At 39.2% G+C, this 24,710-nt stretch overlaps 2 protein-coding genes and 1 long non-coding RNA gene across 3 annotated transcripts in view; all 3 read right to left on the reverse strand.

The window, feature by feature from the left end:
- LOC111973858 (transcription initiation factor TFIID subunit 4-like) overlaps positions 1 to 24,710 on the reverse strand; it is a 747,250-nt gene that overhangs the window by 210,662 nt on the left and 511,878 nt on the right. The window lies entirely within an intron of this gene.
- The window catches only part of LOC139028760 (membrane-associated guanylate kinase, WW and PDZ domain-containing protein 2-like), a 122,023-nt gene that overhangs the window by 5,308 nt on the left and 92,005 nt on the right, over positions 1 to 24,710 (reverse strand). Inside the window, exons 6-8 of the mRNA XM_070446850.1 lie at positions 23,385 to 23,442; positions 21,876 to 21,997; positions 20,322 to 20,504 (exon numbers count right to left, since the gene is read on the reverse strand). Of these exons, the coding sequence (XP_070302951.1) occupies positions 20,322 to 20,504; positions 21,876 to 21,997; positions 23,385 to 23,442 (363 nt within the window). The remainder of the gene's footprint in view (positions 1 to 20,321; positions 20,505 to 21,875; positions 21,998 to 23,384; positions 23,443 to 24,710) is intronic.
- LOC139028850 (uncharacterized) lies at positions 923 to 2,293 on the reverse strand. Its single transcript, XR_011481091.1, has 3 exons — positions 1,925 to 2,293; positions 1,683 to 1,738; positions 923 to 1,569 (listed from the first exon to the last, which is right to left on the reverse strand). It is a non-coding gene; the product is annotated as an uncharacterized lncRNA (long non-coding RNA).

Below are 24,710 nucleotides of genomic sequence, written 5' to 3' on the forward strand. Positions count from 1 at the left end.
ATCAAGTGAAACTGATATTTGGTAATGACAGAGTAGTTTTGATTGCCAGGGACATTGTTGAGAATTGTGAAACAGGCCATTTATTTCAGCGCATTTCAGCAATCTCAACACAGAACGCACTCAGGATACACAGAGCACACCATGAGTAAGCTATAGCATTGTTGAATCATACAAACTTTGTAACGGCAGTCAAACTATAGTCAAATGAGCAAAGTTGCTAAGCTTGCTATATAACATCCAATGAACGACAAAATATATCCTATTTGTCATCAAGTTGATAACTATACAGATGGCAGATCATCTCATGAATAAAAAATATATTTTAAAAATAACGGGGAGATGAAGAGAATTGTTTAAATATCAAGGTATCTTAACGTACACCAACTTTGTTTAAATGTTTTATAGCAATATTTTGACATGCATAGTTGATGTGCTTTGATAATGCAACCTACGGATTACAGAATAAAGTTAGGAATTTGCGTGTGAGACAGGATTTTTTGTTTCATTGGGATGATAGGAAAATAGCCTAGGCTCTATCAATAGATATATAATATACTTGATTCAGGCTACATTATTGCATGCTAAATGTCTCTGATCAGTGATAGATGAGCAAACAAATAAATTAGCTACCTCTTCCACTTGTCGAGCCAGCGATCAATTAACCAAATATGTGACCCACCATCTCTTTTCAGTATTAAGTTCCAAAATTTGAAATGGTGTTTTTTTACATTCGATAAAAGTACAGATTCAGAGATTCAAAATTGTAGTTGGAGGGAACATGGGGAAGTAATGCTGCTTTAAAAGTTGATACATTCATAATCCCATTTAGAACAAAAGGGCATTCAAACATTTTGCTGTGATTTTCACAATTGATTTATTACACATTTCTGGAAAACATATATTTAGAAAAGGAATACTTTCACCAAATTGCCAAAATGGATTCTCTGAACATTATCTCACTAACTTAAACCATTAGGCAAACCATTAACAGTTTTAAATGGCCCATTGTTATATAATAAAGATAAACATTCAGATTGAACAGCTACAGTGCTGCTTTTTGCTTATGCCCATTTAGCATTGTAGACATACTCATATCTCAAAGAATTCACATGGGAACACATAACAGTGGCCACGTGCGAAAGCATGAGGAAGTGCTAAAAAAAACGAAGAAAATATTTCAACAATAAAATACTTTATTAACTTATATTGCTAAAGGTAGTAGCCTTAGGAAAAACTTAACAAATGCGTAAAGTTAAAAACACTATTTAGACCTAGGCCTATTTCATAATGTCCTTTGAGTATCGTTGGTTCAGGTCATGTTATGATTTGAACAAAGTAATCTATCCTGAGTGCATACTGTATTTCTGTCCTACGATGTAATATCCATGGCCTTTTTATTTAAAAAGTCCTGATCTTCTCAAAAATATGTTTGCCGGGTTGTGTACAGTCCGGGGGATGCTTTCGCATCTCTGGGAGGAAGGACGTCAACATTGCACAGCAGCTGAAACCTGGATCCATCTGAGTGAAAGCTCCTTGGCCACAACAACACCAGGCTCCAGACAATTGAAGCTGTAAAGAAGGAAAGCAGACAATAATAGACAATACAGTAAAACCTTGCATACCAGCAATAACATTAATTGATCCCAAGTTCAAGCAAAAAGCTCAAAGTACAAAGAAAATACCTGAAGTGTTGCTTGTTCACTCTCGATTATCTCCCTGTACTGTTGGCAGGTTAATGCTGAAAGAGATTGTAGAAATAGGTTAAAACATGAAGTTATTGTCCTATAGCTTGTTATTGCCTGTTGACTGCTACAGCTGTACTAAAATGACCTGTACACACGTAACCTGTTTCCAGCCAACAATGGCAAAGCAGACACTACAAGGTAACTAGCAAGATTWAGCAAACATTTAGCTTCATAATTACCTTGTAACGGCTTTCTTCCTGGGGTGAAGGAGAGGACCAAAATGCAGCGCGGCTAGTGTTCAACATGATTTAATAAAGAAGAGACAATAACGTGAACACTATACAAAATAACAAATGTGAAAACCGAGACAGTCCTATCTGGTGCAGAACACAGACAGAAGACAACCACCCACAATCCACAACACAAAACAAGCCACCTATATATGATTCTCAATCAGGGACAACGATTGACAGCTGCCTCTGATTGAGAACCATATTAGGCTGAACACAGAAACAGACAAACTAGACACACAACATAGAATGCCCACCCAGCTCACGTCCTGACCAACACTAAAACAAGCAACACACATAAGAACTAAGGTCAGGACGTGACATACCTGCTGGCTAGATGTAAATGTTATTCATCTAGCTAGCCAGATAGTTGAAAATGACCTCGAAATCTATAACCCAATAATCCATCTGTAATAGATGGCTTGTTGCCGGACGAAGCAAGCCATAACGTTACCTGTATGCAACTGTCTAGCTAGCTAGCTATCTAGGTATATAGGTAACAATAACTAGCAATGAAAACAACCTTTTGATAGAGTTGAGACAATAATGTTTGCAGATGTAGCTATGTTGGCATTTTAACTTTGTACACTCTTACCTGTGTATGGATTATGATGATTCACGGCAGACAATCACTTTCAAAATAATTCTTCCCACTCGGCTTCAACCAGTCTAGACGGCTTTAGCTACAGAAGACAGAGCTGTGTCGATACCAGCAGCTGTATTCAGGACAACACTGGTATTCGAAAGCTGTAGCTATACTTTGCATCTTGTCCATGACGAAAGTATTGGTAAATCCAATGGATCTTTCAAATATCCGTGGACGCAGAGAGCACCGACACACACAACCACCCACCCACACCCCCACACATACAAATGGACACTTCCCTCACAGCAATGCCACAGGTCAAATAGGCCAGATAATCAAGTTGTACTAGTCGTATGTACGGTATACAAATGGCATGCATTGTCCAACGAAATGTTTACTTGCAGGTTCCTTCTAAAATGTTCTACAAACAAAATTCCACTTTGACATTATGGGGTATTGTGTGTAAACAGATCAGTCATACAAAATCTCAATTTAATCATTTTTTAATTCAGGCTGTACCACAACAAAATGTGGAAAAAGTAAAGGCGGAGTGAATACTTTCTGAAGACACTGTTGATGGATGAGTCCTGGGTAGGGCTGTTGCGGTGACCGTATTACCACCACACCAGCGGTCACGAATCATGGAAGGCAGTCAAATTCCAAGTGACCGTTTAGTCACGGTAATTAGGCTTCTCCATGCTCTAATGCATCCTGATGGTCATTAGTAGCCTACCAAACTTGCTAACTGCCTGGTACTCAGCACTCTATTGTCCCTCTAATCACTCTGACATCATTGCAAATGTAATCGAAAATCTAATCAAACACAACATGAGAGCCCATGAGCTCATGTTGCGCAACATTTCTATAGGCTATGCAATTGCAAGAGAAAACAGAGTGATGGTCTCTATTAAAAAGAGGAGGATCCCATCAACTTTCTATTGACTAGGCCTACTATATTTATTTCTTCAATTTCCTAACATTATAAATCTTCTTCAGGATTGGTGTGTCCCCTGCAGGACGGTTGTGCTAATGTAGGCTAATGCGATTAACATGAGGTTGTAAGTAACAAGAACATTTCCCAGGACATAGACATATCTGATATTGGCAGAAAGCTTAACTTCTTGACGCTAGGAGTCAGATTTTTTATATTTTTTAAATAACGTTCCCAAGGTAAACGGACTATTTCTCAGGTCCAGATCGTAGAATATGCATATAATTTACAGATTAGGATAGAAAACACAAGTTTCCAAAACTGTCAAAATATTGTCTGTGAGTATAACAAAACTGATTCTGCAGGCAAAAACCTGAGAAAATCTAACACAGAAGTGATTTTTTTTTTTTTTACATCTGTGTTTCCTGGCTCGTCTTTCTTCCATTTAAAGGGGTATCCACCAGATTCCTTTTCCAATGGCTTCCTCAGGCTGTGACCAGGCTTTAGACATAGTTTCAGGCTTTTATTTTGAAAAATGAGCGAGATCTTTCAAAACTAGTCAGGTGTCCTTTGATTAGTTCCTGCGCGCAAGAGGGGTAGCTCTCCATTTTCTTTCTCTCTTTAATTGAATAGGTTACGGTCCGGTTTAAATATTATTGATTATGTATGTTAAAAACAACCTGAGGATTGATTATAAAAAACATTTAACATGTTTCTACGAACATTACGGATACTTTTGGGAATTTTCGTCGAACGGAACGAGGCTGTAGTTTTCTGAACAACGCGCAACCCAAATGGCGTTTTTCGGGTTATAAAAGTAATATTTATCGAACAAAAAGAACATTTGTTGTGTAACTGGGAGTCTCGTGAGTGCAAACATCCGAAGATTATCAAAGGTAAGCGATTAATTTTATTGCTTTTCTGACTTTCGTGACCATGCTAATTTGGGGCTAGCTGTTCTAGCATTGATTGATACACTCACAAAAGCTTGGATTGCTTTCGCTGTAAAGTATATTTTCAAAATATGACACGATAGGTGGATTAACAACAAAGTAAGCTGTGTTTTGGTATATTTCACTTGTGATTGCATGATTCTAAATATTTTTTGTAATATTTTGCGCCCTGCAATTCAGCGGTTGTTTAGGAAAATGATCCGTAGCGCAGAGAGGTTAAAGTATTGTTTATCTAACTGCACCAATTTACAGTAGCTATTAGAGTGAAAGAATACCATACCATTGTTTGAGGAGAGTGCACAGTTTTGAACATGACAAGTTATTAATAAACAAATCAGGRACATTTGGGCAGTCTTGATACAACATTTTGAACAGAAATACAATGGTTCATTGCATCAGTCTAAAACGTTGCACATACATTGCTGCCATCTAGAGGCCAAAATCTAAATTGCACCTGGGCTGGAATAATATATTATGCCCTTTCTTTTGCATTTCAAAGATGATAATACAAAAAGCTGTTTTTTCTTTTCTTTGTATTATCTTTTACCAGATCTAATGTGTTATATTATACTACATTCCTTTCACATTTCCACAAACTTCTAAGTGTTTTCATTCAAATGGTACCAATAATTGTTTCCAAGAAAATTGTGCACTCTCCTCAAACAATATCATGGTATTCTTTCATTGTATTAGCTACTGTATTAGCTATAATTTAACCTGCTAACCGCTAGCAGAACTCCTCCCACATTCAACTGAAAAGGCAGAGCGCGAAATTCTAAAAATATTTTTGAGAAATATTTAACTTTCACACATTAATTAACCTCTTGACACTGTGATTCCAGCCAATATTTCCGATTTATTAAGTGTTTTACAGCAAACACAATACAGCATTATATTAGCTTACCACAATAGCCAGAAACACAAGCCATTTACCAGCAGCAAAAGTTAGCGATCGTAACAAACCAGCAAAAGATATATAATTTTTGACTAACCTTGATAAGCTTCATCAGATGACAGTCCTATAACATCAGGTTATACATACACTTATGTTTTGTTCGAAAATGTGCATATTTAGAGCTGAAATCAGTGGTTATACATTGTGCTAACGTAGCATCTTTTTCCCACAACGTCCGGATATTTTTCTGACACTCACATATTCTGACCAAATAACTATTCATAAACATTACAAAAAAATACATGTTGTATAGGAAATGATAGATACACTAGTTCTTAATGCAATTGCCGTGTTAGAATTCTAAAAATAACTTCATTACGACATGCGGTTTTTGTTATGGCGAGAGCGTGCCCAAAATACCAGGTCCCTTCTCGCTCGCTCCAGAAAACAGGAAATTGGGGTCACGTCATGCCAAGAGCTTTTATTTGACCTCAGATGATGTTATACACTCCATTTCTTCTCTCACTGCCTGTTGACATCTAGTGGAAGGCGTATGAAGTGCATGTATACTAATAAATATCAAGCACATTTATAGGCAGGCCCTAGAACAGAGCATCGATTTCAGATTTTCCACTTCCTGTCAGGAAGTTTGCTGCAAAATGAGTTCTGTTTTACTCACAGATATAATTCAAACGGTTTTAGAAACTAGAGTTTTCTATCCAATATTAATAATAATATGCATATTGTACGAGCAAGAATAGAGTACGAGGCCGTTTAAATTGGGCACGATTTTCCCCCAAAGTGTAAATAGCGACCTCTCCCAATATCAGATATGTCCTGGGATATTTTCTTGTTAATTACAACATCATGCTAATCGCATTAGCCTACGTTAGTTCAACCGTCCCGTGGAAGGGACATCGATCCTGAATAAGTTTTAAAAACATTTACAACAGTATAATAGCCTATCTGGCTTGCATGTATTTGTATTTATTATGGATCCCTTTTCCTGGGGTCCAGTAAAATTAAGTCAGTTTATACAATTTTAAAAACATTACAATACAATCACAGATCCCACAACACACTGTGTAACCTCAGGTGCCTACTCCACCATTACCACATATCTACAGTACAACATCCATGTGTACATGTGTGTATAGTGCATATATTATCGTGTGTGTGTATGCATGTGTCTGTGCCTATGTTTGTGTTGCTTCATTGTCCCCGCTGTTCCATAAGGTGTATTTGTATCTGTTTTTTAAATCTAAATTTACTGCTTGCATCAGTTACTTGATGTGGAATAGAGTTCCATGTAGTCATGGCTCTCTGTAGTACTGTGTGCCTCCCATAGTCTGTTCTGGACTAGGGGACAGTGAAGAGACCTCTTGTGGCATGTCTTGTGGGGTTTGCATGGGTGTCAGAGCTGTGCGCCAGAAGTTCAAACAGACAGCTATGTGCATTCATCATGTCAATACCTCACATAAATACAAGTGGTGATGAAGTCAATCTCTGCTCCATTTTGAGCCAAGAGAGATTGACATGCATAATATTAATTTTAGCTCTCTGTGTACATCCAAGGGCCAGCCATGCTGCCCTATTCTGAGCCATTTGCAATGCAATTTTCCTAAGTCCCTTTTTGTGGCACCTGATCACAAGACTGAACAATAGTCCAGGTGCGACAAAAATAGGGCCCGTAGGACAGACTTCTCCCCATCTTAGCAACTGCTGTATGAATAGGTTTTGACCATGACATTTTACAATCCAGGGTTACTCCAAGCAGTTTAGTCATCTCAACTTGCTCAATTTCCACATTATTTATTACAGGATTTCGTTGAGGTTTAGGGTTTAGTGAATGTTTTGTCCCAAATACAATGCTTTTAGTTTTAGAAATATTTAGAACTAACTTATTCCTTGCCACCCACTCTGAAAATAGCTGCAGCTCTTTGTTAAGTGTTGCAGTCATTTCAGTCGCTGGAGTAGCTGACATGTATAGTGTTGAGTCATCCGCATACATAGACACACTGGCTTTACTCAAAGTTTTGAAATTTCTGATACTACCTGGATTATGTTGGAGAGGCTTACATTAAAGAACACCCTCTGTGTTCTGGTAGACAGGTAACTCTTTATCCACAATATAGCAGGGGGTGTAAAGCCATAACATGTTTTTCCAGCAGCACACTATGGTCGATAACGTCAAAAGCCACACTAAAAGTATAAGAAAACAGCCCCCACAATAATTTTATCATCGATTTCTCTCAGCCAATCATCAGTCATTTGTGTAAGTGCTGTGCTTGTTGAATGTCCTTCCCTATAAGAAAGGTGAACGTTTGTTGTCAATTTGTTTATGTTAAAATTGCATTCTATCTGGTCCAACACCATTTTTTTCTAAAGTTTACTGAGGGTTGGTAACAGGCTGATTGGTCGGCTATTATGGTCTCCCAAGTGCCACAGTGCTAGAGACGTCACTACAGAACCAGGTTCTTTCCCGGGCTGTATCACAACCGGCCTTGATCGGGAGTCCCATAGGGCGGCGCACAATTAGCCCAGCATCTTCCGGGTTAGTGGAGGGTTTGGCAGGGTTAAATAGAGGTTAAATATATATATATATATATATATATATATATATATATATATATATATATATATATATATATATATATATATATATATATATATTTTTTTTTAGCCAGTAAAGGTGGCTTTACTATTCTTAGGTAGCGGAATGACTTGCTTCACACCAAGCCTGGGGGCACACACTTTATAGTAGGCTTAAATTGAAAATATGGCAAATAGGAGTGGCAATATTGTCCTCTGTAATTTCATCCAAGTTGTCAGACCTCGGTGGTTTGTCATTGTTGATAGACAACAAGTTTTTCACCTCCTCCACACTCACTTTACGGAATTCAAAATTACAGTGCTTGTCTTTCATAATATGGTCATATATATAATTTGATGTGTAATGTCAGCGTTTGTTGCTGGCATGTCAAGTTTTCTAATCTTGCCAATGAAAAAAATCATGAAAGTAGTTATCAGTGGGTTTTGTGATGAATGAGCTATCTGATTCAATGAATGATGGAGGTGAGTTTTTACAAATTTTGATTTAAGGTGCTCCAAAGCTTTTTACTCTCATTCTTTGTCATTTATCTTTGTTTCATACTGTAGTTTCTTAATCTTTTCATTAGGATTAGTCACATGATTTCTCAATTTTCAATATGTTTGCCAATCGATTGTGCAACCAGACTTATTTGCCATTCCTTTTGTCTCATCCCTCTCCACCATACAATTTTTTTAATTCCTCATCAAATCAGTCATTTTCCTAATGGGTGCATGCTTATTAGTAACTGGAATAAGCAATTTCATAAATGTGTCAAGTGCAGCGTATGTTTGCTCCTTATTACACACTACGGACCAACATATATTCTTTACATCAAGAACATAGGAATCACTACAAAACATATTGTATGACCTCTTATACACTATAGTAGGCCCAGCCTCTGGAATATTGGTTTACCTAGATATGGCTACTATATTGTGATCATTACATCTGATGGATCTGGTTTCTGCTTTCAAGCTAATTTCTGCAGCATTAGTAAAGATGTGATCAATACATGTTGATTTCATTCCTGTGCTGTTTGTAACTATCCTGGTTGGTTGACTGACTGGTTACAGTTTGAAGCTTTTCTTCAGTGGTCAGCTTGGTGAAAGCCAGTCAATATTTAAATCACCCAGGAGATATATCTCTCTGTTTATATCTGTTACGGATACAGGTATCCTGTGTGTGTATTTTCTTTCCTTCTGCCCCATTCACAGCTGCTGCCAATCAGTCACCAGTCAGTCACCAATCAGTCGCTAATCAGAAGACACACCTGCTCCTTTTCCCTTACCCAATCACATCCCCTTTCCCTTGGTTTAAAAGTATCCCAATCAGTTCTCTCTGGAGATCTCTCTTTWGTTTTTTGCAACTACATGGCACTTTGTCTGTTATCCTGTGAGTATTGTTTTGTTATGGTGTTTGTTTGATGGTGGGAAAAGGGGGTACCAAGACAAGTCGCCCATGGGCATACACTACCCGTAGGTAAATATTGTCTAAAGAACATTAGTTAGAACTGGGCGGACCACCCACTGTATTTTATTGGTTAGCGAGCTAGCTGTTGAAACAGGTAGACTAGCTTAGGGGTGTTTTTGGACACTTATTATTTCTTTCCTTGGGTCCAGCTCAGCCCCCCCCCKCKCCCCCCSCCCCATTACTGTGTGTTTAAACAATAAACCCTGAGTGTTTGACAGTACATTTAATTTGTCTGTGGTTTTTCTTGTCACTGTTCCTTTTCACTGTTATAATTTGCATGAGTTATGTTACGGGTCTCGTTTCCATCCCCCCTAGACTGCAGGGCCAAAGGGATTCGTAACTATCACATACACTATCAAGCTTTCACACATGTCACACAATGACTGTTCGCACTTGGTGGTTTATAGCAGCTTCCCACCAGAATGGGCTTTAGGTGAGGCAGATGAACCTGTAGCCATACTACTTCAACATTACTGAACATGAGATCCTCATCTTTACAGGAATGTTTTTCTGAAAATAAACAGCAACACCACCATTTGGCAWTTCTGTTCTCTGAAAATGTTATAACCTTGTATTGCTACCACTTGATCAACGGTATTATCGAAGTAAGTTTCAGAATATGAATGTCATCTGTTACAAGCATATTCTTGATTTCATCTTACCTTTTTTCTTAAGTTGCATATGTTAACGTGTGCTATTTTGAGCACTTTTCTTCTGGGATGCTTACTTGTTTTCATTGCTTTATTGGGAAGCTTAGCATAAGTAGATATGCTCATGTTATTTATGTTAGTGCAGGGTGAGCTGCACACAGTGGACTTCCTCCTAGGGTATACCGCCTCAGTGCTAACAGTATACATCTGGGTCATAGGCACATACAATAGCTGTAGGATCAGCAGAGGCATTCAGGGCAGCTACAGGGACATAAATTAGGTTACTTACATTGTGTCTATCWACGCCCCTGGTGTACATTTGCTGAAGCATTATGACAACTCTGCATCACAATGGTAGGGATTAGCTGAGCTGGGCTTGGGTCATTGATAAGTCATTGTCTCAATGCAGCCTTAATGCTGTGAAAGGGTCCAGGAAACCCAAATGATTTGGGTGGATCCCATCCTCCTAAAACATGTTTTGTTTCCAAAAGGTACCAAAAATGTCAACAAAAGTTACACCCATTGAGCTGCATTAATCACGTAGCCAGTTGTAAAGAGAATCCTGCTAGTGTTCAATGCCACGATTCAGAGGGGGCACTTGGCCAGATATGATGGGTATTTTGTTAGTGTCTAGAGTCAAGCAGCTCTTTAAAATCCAGTTTCAACTGTTTAGAGCTGGCCTTCAAAATGTAATTAAAACCCATATGTACTAAGATATAATTGATTTCCATGTCTTGACATAGTACATTTGGGTGCAGATTAGTAATGTAATTTACTCAAGCTCCGGGATAGGACATTGTTTTTGCACCAGGAAGGGTAATATTTCTTACTATGGAGCTGCCCAAAATCAAGCTTCACAAGATTCGGAAAACCCTTTATGGACGGGCGAGAGGCAGGATAACTTGAGCCCGTTGCTCCTGGCACAGGCATCTGACAGATGGAGAAGCCCCGCTCGATCCAGAGCAGGGACAGAAGATTGCCGATGTCAACTTCAAAATTGTAGAAGTAGGCCCTGCGGCTGCAGACACAGGAACCCCCAGTGACCTAAGGTGCATCAGGCTCCAGGACTGTGAAACTATTCGTTTGTATTCTCTATGGGTTTCTCGTTGGGAGTGTAGACTGCTTTGCGGAAGGCCGCTGTCTTCGGCTTTCATGGCTCGTGGCATGAGACCAACGTTGATTTCCTTGCTCCTCTTGCTGTGCTCCTTCGACTCCGCTATCAGATGGGGGAGCTCTGTGCAAAATCGGCCAGTCAGATAACGACAGACAAGGCAGAGATGCGTCCAGCCACCGGCGTAGAAAATGTAAACATTCTACTCTGCGTTTTCCCCAGTTTCTTATGTAGGCTGGCGACCTGCGCGATCAAGGAAGCCACCTCAAGCCTATAATCCTTGCAATGGAACTCCGGTTTGTCCTGAAACAAAGTTTAGGACAAACCGGAGTTCCATTGCAAGGATTCCTGCAGCGTTGGAGCAGTTCATTTATTTCTCCAGACAGAGGGCTCCATTGCAAAACTCATCTGGTACCAACTTTGTTAGCTTGATGGCTAGCAGCTTATTGTCTCTGTCAAGCAGGCTTCAACCTGAAAATGAACCACGGAAAAAGCGTGCCGATTCGCTATTTAAGTGCACTGATGACTTATTTTTCCCCTATCCCTGTTTCGAGACAGGTGCATGATAATGGGTTAATTCTAAATCAAAATAAATGTCACACATGATTTAGTGTTTGTAAAGACAAGATTAAAGCAATAATATTCTGATGGGTGACAATATTAGCCTGTCACTTGTGAACTATATATTATCACTTGTGAATGATGCCCAGCATAAGGCAATAAACAATTCATTTTTTTGGCGACTTTTTCGAATCATACTCACACACCTCACGTAGCCAAGCCTATAGGCCTATACAGTGCATTCGTAAAGTATTCAGATCCCTTGACCTTTTCCACATTTTGTTACATTACAGCCTTATTCTAAAATGGATTAAATTAAACATGTTTCTCATCAATCTACACACAATACCTCATGACAAAGCAAAAATTAGTTTTTTTATTTTAGCAAATGTTTAAAAAAGTACAAACAGAAATACCTTTATTTAAGTATTCAGACCCTTTGCTATGAGACTCGAAATTGAGCTCAGGTGCATCCTGTTTCCATTGATCATCCTTGAGATGTTTCTAACTTGATTAGAGTCCATCTGTTGTCAATTCAATTGATTGGACATGACTTGGAAAGGCACAAACCTGTCTATATAAGGTCCCACAGTTGACAGTGCATGTCAGAGCAAAAACTAAGCCACGAGGTCAAAGGAATTGTCCGTAGAGATCCGAGACAGGTTTGTGTCGAGGCACAGATCTGGGGAAGGGTACCAACACATTTATGTAGCATTGAAGGTCCAATGCTACTTAAATGTGGCCCCATCGTTCTTAAATGGAAGAAGTTTGGAACCACCAAGACTCTTCCTAGAGCTGGCTGCCCGGCCAAACTGAGCAATCAGGGGAGAAGGGCCTTGGTCTCACTAAAGTCTGAGATTACCCAGTTCAGAGTTTCCAGTCCACAATCAAAGCTTCGGTAGATATAATGTGATTTGATGTCATTGCCAATGACCTTGAGCCTTCTTGGATGGGCACTTCTAATGTAACTCTATGGCAGCACAGCAATGTAACTCTATGGCAATTTTCGAGCTCTCCCTGTAGATTTTGCGGTGAGGTAGTGTCCTCATGAGTAACAGAACTCTGAGCCAATCGCAGCGCAACTAGAGAACATTACCAACCCCTACGCTCCGTATTTTCTGCTGGCTGCCCCACAACCATAGAAAGCACTGAGCTAGGCTGAAACACCTACATTTTGGAGCTGCCTTACTCAAGAAAGCAAAAAAGAGACCATGCTTCTTTATTAACTCAATTATTTTTATTTTTTACATTGTTTGCAAACTTATATGACACGTATTAATGCAAAAATAACATGCAAAAAATATGTAAATAATAATTTAATAATAATAACCAGTCCTGACTGATGGGTCACCTCAGCACAGTGTGCGCATGCCCTCAAATCGTTTGGAGAAAGTATCCTTTCAATTTTTATTTAGTTTTGTTCAATTTTATTCTTCATACAATAATATAAAATAATGCCACGGAATTCTAACCGAATCTTGTGTGCTAAATTAACTAGCATAGCCCACAGCCATATGGCATAGGCAGATCAGGACCTAACATAAGGACAACTCAGAGTATTCTTCATATCATGTTTCTTTAGACCTGTCTAAAATAAATAATGGATTTATCTTGAAGGTGTAGGTTATATTACATGGATATATTAGACTTTTAACCTTTCTGGGACCGGGGGCAGTATTGAGTAGTTTGGATGAATAAGGTGCCCTATGTAAACTGCCTGTTACTCAGACCCAGAAGCTAGAATATGCATATGCATGGTAGTATTGGATAGAAAACTCTAAAGTTTCCAAAACTGTTACAATAATGGCTGAGTATAACAGAACTGATATGGCAGGTGAAAACCTGAGGAAAATCCATCCAGGAAATGCTATTAGTTTGAAATGGCTGTTTTTCCATTGAAAGCCTATCCACCATACAAAGACTTATGACCCAATTCACGATCCCTATGGCTTCCACTACATGTGACCAGTCTTTAGGCATTGTTTCAGGCTTTTACTCTGAAAAATTAGGGAGAAACACCACTTTCAATGAGAGGACAGTGGACATTTCCAGAGATGTTTCCTGCACGTGACCGGGAGCGCGCCTTTCTTGTTTTTCCTTTTCTATTAATGGAGATATTATCCGGTTGAAATATGATCGATTATTTATGACAAAAACCACCCGAGGGCTTGATTTTAAACATCGTTTGACATGTTTCGACGAACTTTTATGGTACTTTTTTGATTTTTTTTGTCTGCCTGCTGTGACCGCGCTTTGTGCCAATGGATTACTGAACAAAACGCACCAACAAAACCGAGGTTTTTGGACATAAAGAGGGACTTTATCGAACAAAACAAACATTTGTGTAACATGGAGTCTTGTGAGTGCAACCATATGAAGATCATCAAAGGTAAGTAATTAAGTTTTTCACTACTTCTGACTTTTGTTACTCCTCTACTTGGCTGGTTACTATTTGTAATGTTTTGTGCTGGGCGCTGTCCTCAGATAATCGCATYGTATGCTTTCGTCGTAAAGTATTTTTTAAATCTGACACTGTGGTTGGATTAACAAGAAACGGAACACCTATCCCTAATAGGTTTTAAAAATATAGATGTTCCAATGGTCTGCATCAGTGGCTTGTATCCTATGTTTGGAAGCCAGGAGATGCTAAATGTGTTTATGTTAATTAATGGTCAATTACTGTGAGACCGACAGTTATGTGCTTGACAATCACGGCTGACAACATTTTGTGACCGCCACAGCCCTAGTCCTGGTTGGATAAATCTTTGAAGATATTCCAATCAGTATTCTCGAAACAATCCTTCAGCATTAATCGCAGCCAGAGATGGTGTGTGTGTCTGTGTTTGTGCATGTTGGTGTGTTTTATTTTGGCAACGTCAAAGAGAGAAGGAGACAGCAATCACAAGACAGTGAAATCCGTTCAGAGAGAGAAAGTGCAAGAGGGAGTTAGAGGGGGAGAGAGACAGACAGACAGACAGACGGACATGATGTGCTCCAGCAAAATGAGCAGTTTAGACACCATCAGTGTCCAGGCATGAGGCCAGCCCTGTGAGTCAGTGGAGAAAAGTCAAAGACAGACACTGACTTAAACACAACACAACACACGCACACACTTGTGCCTGCATGCACAGGCACACACACGCACAAACACACACACACCATTACATGGTTTGCTAATTTGATCTATTTTACAAGTTGATTAGGAACACAATGTTTWAAAAAATCTACTTATAAAAAGTCCATGTAGCTTAAATATTCAAGTTAGCTGGACTTCAAATTGGGAAATTGTTGACCTGACATGGAATACTCCACTAACCCAATGATTTTTGCTCAATGTGAGTTGATTTTGAAAAACAATGTGGAGTGAATGGGGAAATATTTCAATCTGCCTTTGCAACACAAATAGCTGAGTTGATCACATGAGAGTTTAGTGTGCTGAGCTCTGCAACTTAAAATACATATATATTTTACCCAGTGTGCCTTTCAACAAGTTGTATTTTACTTTCAATTTATAGCCAATTTACTTGTCAGGGACCAGTTTAGAACCTAAGACATTTATTTAATGAATGAAATATGATGCACCCGATGTATAAAACAAAAGTGGATGGATTTGTTCTAAGATTATTTGACCTGTTTATGGGGTCTGTGGTTAGTCTGAACAGATTTGAAAGAACAATGTCTGGTCCATTAATTGGATCAGGACTGAAACTGGAAAGGAGCCACATGGGTCTAGGGGTTTGACGGTTGTGATATTTTGTCAGCCAGTGATTGTCATTCAAATAGCTGCCGGTCTCACGGTAATTGACCGTTAATTAACATATACACATTTAGCATCTCTGGCTTCCATGCATAGTCTACAAGCCACTGATGCGGATCTTTGGAACATCTACATTTTAAAAAGTCTAATTAATCAATTTAATATAGCCTACGCCATCACAATCAATTTTTATTCATTTTAGGTAGGTCTAAAGAAACATTATGATAAGATTTTTTTAATATCCTATTTCAGAAGAACAGAATAGCATATTCTGAGTCGACTTTATGTTAGGCCCTGATCTGGCTTTGCCATATGGCTGTGAGCCACACAAGTTAACCTCTTGACGTTAGGGGTCAGATTATTATTTAAAAAAATTAAATCACGTTCCCAAGGTAAACGGACTATTTCTCAGGTCCAGATCGTAGAATATGCATATAATTTACAGATTAGGATAGAAAACACAAGTTTCCAAAACTGTCCAAATATTGTCTGTGAGTATAACAAAACTGATTCTGCAGGCGAAAACCTGAGAAAATCTAACACAGAAGTGATATTTTTTTTTTTAATCTGTGTTTCCTTGCCCGTCTTTCTTCCATTTAAAGGGGTATCAACCAGATTCCTTTTCCAATGGCTTCCTCAGGCTGTGACCAGGCTTTAGACATAGTTTCAGGCTTTTATTTTGAAAAATGAGCGAGATCTTTCAAAACTAGTCAGGTGTCCTCTGATTTGTTCCTGCGCGCGAGAGGGGTAGCGCTCCATTTTCTTTTTCTCTCTTATTGAATAGGTTACGGTCCGGTTGAAATATTATCGATTATGTTTGTTAAAAACAACCTGAGGATTGATTATAAAAAACATTTGACATGTTTCTACGAACATTATGGATACTTTTTGGAATTTTCGTCGAACGGAAAGAGGTTTTGGTTTTCTGAACATAACGCGCAACCCAAATGGTGTTTTTTTTTGTTATAAAAGTAATATTTATCGAACAAAAAGAACATTTGTTGTGTAACTGGGAGTCTCGTGAGTGCAAACATCCGAAGATTATCAAAGGTAAGCGATTAATTTTATTGCTTTTCTGACTTTCGTGACCATGCTAATTTGGGGTTAGCTGTTGTAGCATTGATTGATACACTCACAAAAGCTTGGATTGCTTTCGCTGCAAAGCATATTTTCAAAATCTGACATGATAGGTGGATTAACAACAAGCTAAGCTGTGTTTTGGTATATTTCACTTGTGATTGCATGATTATAAATATTTTTAGTAATATTTTTGAATCTGATACGTTTGGGAATTTTCTGCCTTTCAGGACCGGAACGAGGCTGTAGTTTTCTGAACATAACGCGCAACCCAAATGTGATTGCATGATTATAAATATTTTTTGTAATATTTTGCACCCTGCAATTCAGCGGTTGTTTAGGAAAATGATCCCGTAAAAGGGATCCGTAGCGCAGAGAAGCTAATTTAGAGGGCAAAATTTGCTTGTAATATCCATGGCATTATTTTATAGAAGGAACAATACAATTGAACATAGCTGAATAAAATATAAAGGATCTTTTTCGAGCGAGTGCTAACATTCGGCTATTCTGTGTTGAGCGGTTTTAACAAAGAAACAGGTCCTCCTATATTCTTAATTCAGAGTTATTTATGCAACAAGTATTAGGCTATATGTTCTGATTTCTAATATTTTCTAAGGCTGAATGATGCAAAAAGATGTATGAAAGGGAGGCACTTCTGTTTCTTGAGCAAGCTGCACACACTTCATCCGTCTCTCATTCACAATTTGACAAGAACTTAATATGCTTACACAGTATTCTCAGTTTAATCTGGTCTTCACATATAGCCTACTTATATAAAATGTGTGGAAATTATTTTTGACTTAGAACACACAATATTAAGAAATCCATAACCTGCACTCGAATAGAGTGGATGGAGGTTACGTGCAGTTTCTTTTTTAGTAGTATTGCGCTTTCAAAGAATTGAGCAATAAATATAGCAGCATGAGAGTGCTGGGAACCTGCTTTTATTATGTAGTGGCCAGTCAGAGGATCAACTGCTTCTTTAAAAAAATAACCTGCTCGTGGATTGTGTGTAGCCCAATAACAAGGAATTGCCTACAGACAGGAACACACCTCAAATCTGTCAGTGAATAGCATGCAGACAAAACAGTCCTTTCGCAATACAATCGGGGAAAACACAGGTTGGAAAGCAAATGGCTCCTGCTGCTGAAAAGAGAAGAGTCTAAACCGTCTGCTGTAGGCTACTAAAATATTTGATCACGTTCCAAATATTGTTTTAACAAAGTAAAACAAGAGAAAGATAGAATTGCATGAAATGTGTTTATTAAAGGACACATTTTTCTGGGATCATAGGCTACAACCCAAAAAATCTGCTTGTCTAACTTTTGTAAGTGCCTCAACTCGACTGTTCCATGCCACTATGCGAATGCCATAACAGGCAGGCAATGCTTTATTTTAAAGGTCATTTTTTTGTCATGGGGTTCCTGTACCTCAGAGCTCCCCAGGTTAACCCCATGTCGAGCTCCCGATTTATAAATGAAGCACTAGTCTCAACAAATCCTAAATAATTTGAGAAATTAGTTTTGATTTAGAATGGGCCATTATCATGCACTTGTCAGAACAGGGGCAGGGTAAAAAAAAAAAACGTCATCCATATGCTCTTGAATACTAAACACTTATTTTATTCCGTGCATCAACCAACTATGAGTAGCTGGCTCTCACTGCGCAACAGGTGATCCTATTCCGCTCAAACTCTGAATGCCAGGGCTCTCATGAAGTGTTGATTTTTGATTGTTGTTTGCATTGATGCCAGAGTGATTAGAGGGACAATAGAATGCTGCATAACGGCCATTAGCAACTGGCTGTTTAGCAAGTTTGGTATGGCTACTAATGACCATCAGAGGCATCAAAGCAGTGTTTTGGAGAAGCCTACTTATTGTAACTCAACGGTCACATGGAATTTGACTGCGGACATGACTCCTGACTGCCGGTGTGGTGGTAAATGCGGTCACCGTAACAGCCCTACATGGGACTCTAAATACAGCATTAACATACTATTTTGAACCAAAATAAAAAATATATGACAGCCGAGTTGATGTTATATTTAAGCAATACGGCATGAGGGGGTGTGGTATATGGCCAATATACCACGGCTAAGGCCTGTTCTTAGGTACGATGCATCGCGGCCCTTAGCCATGGTATATTGACCATATACCACAAACCCCTGAGGTGCAATATTGCTATTATAAACTGGTTACTAATGTAATTAGAGCAATAAAAATAAGTGTTTTGTCATACCCATGGTATATGGTCTGATATACCATGGCAATCAGCATTCAGTGCTTGAACCACCCAGTTTATAATACAGTTTAACCAACTTCAGATCTCTTGGCGTAATGGTTAAGGTGTTGACTGTCGCTGGACTGTGATATGGATGGTATCCTTACATTGTTAAATAGTTAAGGTGATGCTATCCTTACATTGTTAAAACTTCTTAAGGCTAGGGGGCACTATTTTCACGTCCGGATGAAAAGTGTGCCCAAAGTAAACTGTCTGATATGCATATAATTGGTTGGATAGTAAACACTCTGAAGTTTCTAAAACTGTTAAAATTATGTCTGTGTATAACAGAACTTATTTGTCAGGAGAAACCCTGAGGACAAACCATCCAGGATTTTTTTGGGGGGAGGGGTCACTCTCTTTTCAATATATTTCTATGTGGATCTAGATTTCTAAGGCACTTGATTGCAGTTCCTATCGCTTCCACTAGATGTCAACAGTTTTTAGAAATTGGTTGATGTTTTTCCTTTGAGAAATGAAGAAGTAGGGCTGTTCAGAACGAAGGTCGAGTCTAGTGTACTGTTGTGGTTGGGGCACGCGACCTGAAAGCTCGCTCCACTTTGTTTTCATCCGGTATTGAACACAGTTTATCCCGTCTTAAATTTGATTGATTATTTACGTTTAAAAATACCTGAAGTTGGATTAGGAAAGTTGTTTGAAATGTTTGGATCAAGTTTACAGGTAACTATATTAGATACTTTGTAGTCATGTTGAGCGAGTTGGAACCGGTGTTTTTCTGGATCAAACGTGCCACATAAATTGACATTTTGGAGATATAACGACAGAATTTATCGAACAAAAGGACCATTTGTGATGTTTAATGGACATATTGGAGTGCCAACAGAACAAGATCTTCAAAGGTAAGTCATGAATTATATCGTTATTTCTGACTTTTGTGTCGCGCCTGGAGGGTTAAAATGTGATTTTCATGTGATTGTTTGATGGGATGCTGTCCTCAGATAAAAGCATGGTTTGATTTTGCCGTATAGTTTTTTTGAAATTTGACACTGGCTGGATTAACAAGAAGTTAATCTTTAAACCGATGTATAACACTTGCATGATTCATGAATTATTATGAGTATTTCTGTTTTTGAATTTGGCGCGCTGCTATTTCACTGGGTGTTGTCTAATCAATCCCGTTAACGGGATTGGCGCGCGAAGGGATCACTAAGTTAAGTTGAGAGGACTTCAATACAAATTTAAGTCTACTTAAAAAATCAAGGCAACGACATGCAATATAATTATTTTGTTTACTCAACTTTGACAAATGTTGACTTAGTTGAGTCAACTCAGTGTACACATTTTTGACTCAGTTGAATCAACTCAGAACTTTTCTGCCCCAAAGTTGAGGGATCTAGAAATTGTATTGCAGCTGGATGCCTTGATTTTTTTTTCAAAGTTGACACAACTTCAAATAAAAAAATGTACACTGCATCCTGGGGACGTGTGTGTGTCTGTGTGTGGTTTGTTCCTGTACAGTACCTGTGTCCATCTTCCCATCCTGTGCGGCTGGGCCCTCAGGTATGACACTCTTGACCTGCAGGAACTCATCTGGCTCGTCCCCTCCAATGATGGTGAAGCCAAATCCCATGTTGCTCTTCTGGAGAGCCGTTGACAAGAAAGAGCCCTTCAGCTGTGTGGGGTCCCTTGTGAACTGGGGCTTCTCTGGAGAGTGGGAGGGTGAGATTAGAGTAAGCTAGTTAAATGCACTAGAATAATCACACTTTTAAGAATATATTTTTTGTTAAGAACGTAGGATATAGAGGGATAAAAAAATGGAGGAGAGACAAATCAGAAATGGTCAGCCTGGACTGGGGATTACATGTGGACTAGAGTTGGCGGTGTTACGTCCATGCAGGACAACTTTATCATTATAACAGCGTTCACTATAATTAGTGTCTGTATGTAATATATGCCATTTAGGACATGATTTTATCCAGTGTGTACACATTTTATAATATTTTAATGTGATCTCTGTGGGAATTGAACCCACATCCTTAGAATTGCTAGCGTGACGCTCTTACCAACTGAGGACCATGTTATGCCTGTGTCGATTATACACTGAGTGTACAAAAAAATTAAATACCTTCCTAATATTGAGTTGCACCTGCCCCTTTTGGCATCAGAACATCCTCAATTCATCAGGGCATGGACTCTACAAGGTGTCGAAAGCGTTCCACAGGGATGCTGGTCCATGTTGACTCCAATGCTTCCCACAGTTCTGACAAGTTGGCTGGATGTCCTTTGGGTGGTGGACATTTCTTGATACATACGGGAAACTGTTGAGCGTGAAAAACCCAGCGGCATTGCAGTTCTTGACACAATTCAGTGCGTCTGGAACCTACTACCATACCCCATTCAAAGGCACTTAAATATTTTGTCTTGCCCATACACAATCCATATCTCAATTGTCCCAATGCTTAAAAATCCTTATTTAACCTCTCTCCTCCCATCTATCTACACTGATTGAAGTGGATTCATCAACTAACATCAACAAGGGATCATAGCTTTCACCTGGATTCACCTGGTCGGTTTATGTCATGGAAAGACCAAGTGTTCTTAAGGTTTTTTACACTCAGTGTAAGGAGCGATAAGAAGGGTAAGTCGTTTTTTGTATGCAGTGGTCTGGGCTGACACTGTGTGTATATATTTTCCTCTGAATACCGGGTAAGGGCAGAGTTGACAGTCCTTGGCTATATTGGTCACGTGCCACAAAGAGAGCCTTAGAAACTTTACAATTGGACCAGAACAGGGCAGCAGGGCTGGCTCCTTAAGTGTACACGGTGAGCTAACATTAATAAAATACATGTCAATCTCTCCTGGCTCAAAGTAGAGGACAGATTGACCTTCATCCCTACTTGTTTAAACGACTAGCACACAGCTCAGACACCCATGCATACCCCACAAGACATGCCACCAGAGGTCTCTTCACAGTCCCGAGTCCAGAACAGAGCACAGTACTACATAGAGCCCATGGCTACATGGAACTCTATTCCACATCAAGTAACTCATACAAGTATAGAGGTGTGGCTGTACCTCTGTAAATATTAGGTAAGGGCAGAGCTGACAGTCCCTGGCTCTGCATCTGCTGCTGCTGCTCCAGTCGTCTCTTTGCCTCCAGGACGGGGTTCTCAAACTGTGTCCTTCTGTTGATGTGGCTGCAGGGAATAGGACTATGACAGTGAAATCCAGCAGCATCAGTGGGTTTTGGGTTCTCTTCTTCACGGGATACAGATACACATTGACTAACACACAGCTAATGTGATATCGGTGAACATAGCTAAAATTGAAACCAATGCATGATTGAGGTGAAAGTGTCATGTTAGGATTTTGTACTAAGTCTGTGGATACCCAACAGTAGCTATTGTAGTACACTCTAATGGAAAATTTTAATTTCTACAGTAAATGTGTCTATTATAAACAGTAGAATACTGTGAAAGGATTACACTGCAGCATCTGTAAATGATGCTGCATTGTGGGAAAATGTGAGCGGTGAAAAAAAAGCTGTATTTTGAATGGTACTGTATGTAAACACTTTACCTAGCAACCAACCAGCTTGCAACAATCCCATTTAATTACAGTAAAACAAACAGTCTCCTTAATGTATTAATTTAGCATTATAGTAGCATTGCATTTTTTACAGTACATTTAGTACAGTCAGTTGATCTGATATTATAGTAACTTACAAGTAGCTAGTGGCAAATAAGTAACTGTGAATATTACAATAACCTACTTGCCACTAGTGGCCTCCCGAGTGGCGCAGCGGTCTAAGGCACTGCATCGCAGAGCTAGAGGCGTCACTACAGACCAGGGTTAGATCTCAGGCTGTGTCAGGATGTCCTTGTCCTATCGTGCTCTAGCTACTCTATGGCGGGCTGGACGCATGCACGCTGACTTCGGTCGCCAGTTGTACAGTGTTTCCTCCGACACATTGGTGCGGCTGGCTTCCGGGTTAAGCGAGCAGTGTTACCAGAGCTGTGTTTCGGAGGACGCATGGCTCTCGACCTTCGCCTCTCCCGAGTCCGTACGGGAGTTGCAGCGATGGGACAAGGCTAACTACCAATTGGATATCACGAAATTGGGGAAAAAGGAGTAAAAATTCTATACAAAAAAAATACAAAAATAAACTTACTTGCCACTAGTACCCCCTTTACAGTGTAACTAATTAAGACATTTTCTTAGAACAACATTGTTGAATGTTCTTTAAATATTTGTTGAATATTATCATGCTAATGTTAGACCTGAACCTAATGGAAATGTTAGCTAATGTCCTGGGAATGTTCTTAGAAACCACATTTTGTTAGCAGAAACATTATTTGAATGATGGTGAAATTTTACTGTATCATTCTACAGTTAAACCACAACAGAATTTGAACTTAATGGGAATGTTAGCTAACGTCCTAGGAATGTCCTTAGAAACAGCATTTTGTTAGCAGAAAAAATTATCTGAATGTTGGTGGAATGTTAGATCAAAACCTGATTAGAAGTTAATGAGAAGGTTAGCTAATGTCCTGGAAATGTTCTTTGTTTGCGGGGAGGACTTACTCTACGTAGTAACTGCCATAGATAGGGTCATCAATCTTCTCCCAGCCATATGGCAGCTCTGGACAGAAGGAAGAAAGAAATAGTGTATTAGGAAGGAGGGAACATTTTTTTTAAAGAAAGAGCGAAGGAACGATTTGGCAGGAATATGCCCACATTCAAGGCCCCTTTTCCAGGTACTGGATTGAGCGAATAGTTAAATGAAAACAAAATGGGTAGAATGTCCATAAGGGAACAGCAGGGAGGTAAGTGAGAGGTGAATGAAACAATAATAATTAAAAAAATAATAACATATATATATATATATATAGACACTACCGTTCAAAAGTTTAGGGTCACTGAGAAATGTCCTTGTTTTGAAAGAAAAGGAAATATTTTTTTCCATTAAAATGACATCAAATTGATCTGAAATACAGTGTAGACATTGTTAATGTTGTAAATGACTATTGTAGCTGGATTAGCTAACACGTGCCATTGGAACACAGGAGTGATGGTTGCTGATAATGTGCCTCTGTACGCCTATGTAGATATTCCATAAAATAGTCATTCACAACATTAACAAGGTCTACACTGTATTTCGGATCAAATAGATGTTACTTTAAATGGACAAAAAAACATTTTTGAACGGTTGTGTGTGTATGTGTGTGTCTATATATATATATTAATTATTAGGGTGGCAGGTAGCCCAGTGATTAGAGCGTTGGGCCAGTAACCGAAAGGTTGCTGGATCGAATCCCTGCGCTGACAAGGTAAAAATCAGTCGTTCTGCCCCTGAACAAGGCAGTTAACCCACTGTTCCCTGGTAGGCCATCATTGTAAATTAGAATTTGTTCTTAACTGACTTGCCTAGTTAAATAAAGGTAAAATATATATGCAGTAGATACAGCTGCAACACTGCTAAATGTCCACTGGGGCATGGGGGCAGGATAAATGTTTGTTGTGGGAGCTAGAATATTCATAAGGGGGCGGTAGGAATTCCAGGGGGAGTAGGAAGTCCAGGGGGCAGGAGAAGCAGGTAGCTGCCTAGTGGTTGATGTTCTGGGGGTAGTTGCTATTGGCCAGTCTGACAGTTTTGCCATGATACTCCTACACTGCCTGCATCTGAGTGTCGGAAGCAGGGAGAAAAGGCAGTGGTTTGGGTGGCTGAGGTCCTTGATGATTTATTTTACCTTTATTTAACTAGGCAAGTCAGTTAAGAACAAATTCTTATTTTCAATGACTGCCTAGGAACAGTGCGTTTACTGCCTTGTTCAGGGGCAGATCGACATATTTGTACTTTGTCAGCTCAGGGATTTGATCTTGCAACCTTTCGGTTACTAGTCCAATGCT

Source organism: Salvelinus sp. IW2-2015, linkage group LG15 (assembly GCF_002910315.2).
Source record: "Salvelinus sp. IW2-2015 linkage group LG15, ASM291031v2, whole genome shotgun sequence".
Classification (NCBI taxonomy): Eukaryota; Metazoa; Chordata; class Actinopteri; order Salmoniformes; family Salmonidae; genus Salvelinus; species Salvelinus sp. IW2-2015.